This window comes from Entamoeba nuttalli (genome assembly GCF_000257125.1).
Source record: "Entamoeba nuttalli P19 unplaced genomic scaffold asmbl_7213, whole genome shotgun sequence".
NCBI classification, from domain to species: domain Eukaryota; phylum Evosea; order Mastigamoebida; family Endamoebidae; genus Entamoeba; species Entamoeba nuttalli.
In genome coordinates this window covers 1-4,625 of record NW_008578492.1, presented here as the reverse complement: position 1 = coordinate 4,625, position 4,625 = coordinate 1, and the positions used below count along the sequence as shown (strand labels likewise).

At 24.3% G+C, this 4,625-nt stretch overlaps 2 protein-coding genes across 2 annotated transcripts; both read right to left on the bottom strand.

The window, feature by feature from the left end:
- Positions 1-187: 187 nt before the first annotated feature.
- Positions 188-2,788, bottom strand: ENU1_167130 (hypothetical protein; the record flags this gene model as incomplete). Its single annotated transcript, XM_008861027.1, has 1 exon — positions 188-2,788. One exon carries the CDS (start codon positions 2,786-2,788, stop codon positions 188-190), a length of 2,601 nt encoding a protein of 866 aa, XP_008859249.1.
- Positions 2,789-3,363: 575 nt separating this feature from the next.
- Positions 3,364-4,465, bottom strand: ENU1_167120 (hypothetical protein; the record flags this gene model as incomplete). The annotated part of the gene is made up of 2 exons (XM_008861026.1): positions 3,364-3,381; positions 3,461-4,465. The coding sequence occupies 2 exons, from the start codon at positions 4,463-4,465 to the stop codon at positions 3,364-3,366; spliced, it is 1,023 nt and encodes a 340-aa protein (XP_008859248.1).
- Positions 4,466-4,625: the final 160 nt, after the last annotated feature.

The window sequence follows — 4,625 nt, the reverse complement described above, 5'->3', positions numbered from 1 at the left end:
AATAAGGAAGATAGGGTCAGAATCAATACAGAGTGTTTTTTTATTTAAGAAATAAATCAATTCATTTGTCTGGTATAAGACTGATTTTTAATCAAAACATTAAAAGAATAATTATAGTTTTATTATTAACTTAATTATAAAAAACTTAAACATAAATAAAGAGCATAGAATAAACTTGAATATGACACTATAACTTTAATAATAACCTCTCATCAAATAAAATAAGACCATTTCTTCCTCCAGCTTCTTGCCATTTAATAATAACTTCACGGTTAATTATATCTTTTATTATTGTCTTATTAAATTCATCAGGTTTATCGATATAAGTAACAAGCTTGTGTCTTGATTGAGCCTCTGAAAAGATAGTAGTAGTTTTTTTGTGTTTATGATTCATATGAAAAGTTTCCATTATAACAATAAATGCGTTGTATGAAGGGTTATGTAAAATACAACTAATTTGAATTTCATTTTCTCCTGAACGAACTTCCCAAGACTCTGCCTTTAGTCCAGTTGAAACAAAAACATTAATTGGTAGTTCAACTAAACGAGCAAAACAATCCCTTTCACAAGTGTTGTATTGAATTTGAATAGTTGATTGAAGTGAATTTGTTGTATTAATACCTACTTTTATTTGAGCAAGTTTTGAAGGTTGTAATGGGAGTTGTTTTTCAAAACAATCGAGAAGATAAATTCCTTCACCTTTTACTTTAACAAAAGCTTTACCCACTACGGTATTTCCTTCATTGAGTAAAGGGATTGATATTATTTTAGTTTCTCCAGGAAATACTGTTATAGAAGGAGGAAATGGAAGAGGTTTAAGTAATGGTAATGGTGGAATAACACAAATATTTATATTAACTGGTATATTAAAATGGAGGGAACAACAAGTGTAATTAAGTTTGTCAATTGTTAATAACCCATGGTGTAATGGAATAAATTTGATAGTTGAGACTACTGTAGATAATTCAGGAATTTCAACTGAGACAGGGAATGTTTTTATTTTAACACCAGTAAATTCTGGATATAAACAACTAACTTTCACAGGTATTGACAATTGATTTTTAAATGTTATTCTAAGTTCACTTTCTTCATTTTCTACAAGATATACTTTTTCTGATGCTTTTTTATCTGCGGTTGGATCAACAATCCATGGACTATCAAGAATATCAGACTGTGTTTGAATTATTGGAGAAGATGGTGTTATAGAAGTTGATAATAAAAATGGGAAAGGTTCAGCAGAAGAAGGAATTGTTAACACTTCACCATTTATTTTTGTAATAATTTTTAGACGATTTAATAGAACGTGTTGGTCATCTTTTTTAATATAAGAAACATATTTTGTTAAAAGTCTTAAAATGATTTGAGCACATTTTAGATCATACTTATTTCTTAATGAAATACTTCTATATAATACATAAGATTGTAATGATTCCCATTGAACTTTTGTAATTGTTTGATCATGTAAAGAAGATAAATCTTCTTTTTCATCAATGTCATTCATAAAATATACATTTAATAGTTTTGCTAATTCATTTATAGCAAAATTAGCAAAACTTAATTCTTTACTTAAACAACTTACTCTTTGAAGAATATATTTTTGATGTTGAATCATTCCTAATTGATTAAGTACATTAGCTTGTTGAAGAGCAACATAACAATCAAAGATATCTCCACTAATTTCATTTCCATCATAAATTTTATTAATGTCTTCAATAATTTTCTTTGCTTGTTCGTTATTTTGTATATCAATATAATACTGAGCGTGTAATAATTTAATTCGTTTACAACACCTTTTTTCTCCTTTTTTATTAAGTATTTCTAAAGTTTCATTTATTACATCTTCAAATGGTTTTTTTTCAGTAATTAAACAAGAACACATTCCAATACAAGCAGTCATTAAACTAAATGAATCATTAGAAGTTTTTGCCATTTTTAATGCGTCTTTAAAGAATTTAAATGAAATATCAAAATGTTTAAGATAAAGATGAACTTCACCTGCATTTAATAAGAAAGAAATAGTTGTAGTTTTTTTTGGTAGAATATATTTATCAGGAGCTAATGCGGGATAAATCGTTTTCATTTCTCCTAATTGTAACATAACTGAGTTAATAATATTTTTTACAACAGGACAATTATTAATAACATGTATTTTATTATCTTCTGTTTTTATAAATGTATTAACATTAGGTAAATCTGATGGATAATTTATTAAAAGAAATTGAATAGAATATACATTTTCCCAATTAGCATCAACAGTTGATTGAAGAGAATTAATATGTTTCTTAATTTCATAATCTTTTAAATTTTCACAATTAAGAATAGCAACAATTGAAAAGAATCGAAGAAAGCTAATATTCTTATTATTAAATATCCGTTTACTCATTTTCATAAATCTAAATGGTGTATTTCCAAGATCAAATAAAAACTCGGTTCCTAATGCTTCCATCTTCTCTGCTATTGGATAAAAGAATTCATCACTTGAAGGACCAATAGGAATAATAGCAACAAGAGGAATTTGAATATCATCAAAACTATCAAATTTATTTTGTTCAAAATATTTAGAAGTATAAGCATCTTCTGCTTCTTTTGCTGATTTATCATATTCATTTAATGTACTAAAATAATTAACAAGATCAATTGTATTTTGTTCTGTTGGTTCTAATGACATTAAAATATCTTTTTCCATATCAAATTTCATTCCTAATTTTCTTGCTACACTTAAAAGATGAATTAATAATGGATCTCTGTTACCATTTTTAAATTCACAAACACTTTGTTGTAAATACATTTCACTTAATTCCCATTTACCGTATTTCTCTGAATGGTCAAGAATGGCTTTTATAATATCTTCTGAAAGACTAATTGTATTAATAATTGGTAATGGTTGTTTAACATCAATACATTGAATAAATTCAACTGAAATATTATTTTTTATTCCATTAAGAATGGCTTTTTGAACAAGTTCTTTATGACTTTCATCAATTAATTTATTATCGATATAATACTTAATAATAATAGCAGAAGGAATAAATCCATTATCTAATAAATCAATAATATTTTGATATAAATGTTTTGGAAGTAAAGACTGATATGTTGTGTTGATAAAATAAGATAAAAGTGTTATTATATTTTCTTTAAATTCTGAATGAATTATAGACATTACAAAATTAATGAAATCATTAACATATGAATAATATTTTGAATGTAGAAGAGTATTAATTGGATAATTATCTAAAAAAAATAAAGTAAATTCATTTTTTGATGGTGGAATAATATCATCAGAAAGAATACAATTCATTATAGCATGATATCTTTGAATAAAAGTTAAATCATTTTCATTATTATCTTTACTTATAATATCTTTTATAAATTTAATACCATCTTTCTTATTTGTGAATTTAATTTCATTAATTTCATTAATACTTTCTTCTCTCCAATACCAATTCTTTATTATATCAACACCATTTTTATTCTTTTCTTGAATCAATTCATTTCCAAATAAATATAATTTTTCTCTTCTTTCTCCATGTAATGCAATTTCTTTACAACAATTTAAACTCCATTTATCTTTATTTTGATAAGCATATTCTAAAATTAAATCATTAATTCCACTTTTATCAAGATAATAACAGGTACTTGGTAATAAATTTATTATATAAATAATTTTTCTTACTTCTTCAAATTCAATCGAATCTTTTAATAATGAAAGTCCATTATTATCAATAAAGAACATTAAAAAATGATAATCTAAAAAACATCGTTGAAAAATATAACAAAACCGTCCAATCATTTCTTTGTGTTGTTTCATTAATTCAATCACTGTAATAAATCCATCAAAAGCTCTAAATCTAGCTAATTCATAAGAAGTAGTTAAACTTATTTCTACTTGTTTAATGATAGATTCATCAAATGAATGATGTTTAACACAAGAAAATAAGTCTTTATATATTTTATTATTTCTTAATGATTCATGTTCATATACTTCTTTCATATCAAAACAAGTAAGTATCTCTGGAAATGATTGTTTTAATAAATATCTTTTTTTCCATGCTTGAAGAAGAATAGAAATAGAATAATACTTATTTTCAAATACTGGTGCTATTACTTTATCAAAACAAACTTCTTTTAATTCTCCTTTTAATTTAGAATTACCTTTCTCATTATTTCCTTCTTCTGTAGTTTTATATAATGGATTGTGTGATAATAATTTACTAATATTTTTCTTTGAAATATTTTTTCCTATTAATTGAATAGGGCTTATGCCAATTTCAATGGCTAATTCAATGTCATTTTCGGCTAACCATTTAATAAGCTCCTCTTCTATTTCTTTATTTATTAACTCATCTTTTAAATTTTCAAGTGTCGTTGAATTAAGGTAATACTCCTTAATACTCTCTCCAATCTCTTTAACACTTTCTTTCTCTGTGTTTTTGATTAATTTATTCAAACTATTTACTTGATTCATATTTTTTCAATTCACTTATATTCAATTTTCTCTTTAAAAGTTCTTTTTTCTTAAATATATATTTGTTTTATATATCATTATTTAATTAAAATTTTAATGTTAAATCAATCTTTAGTTAATATCACTTTATAGAGAAAAAGAAACGAAATGGAAGAGAAAG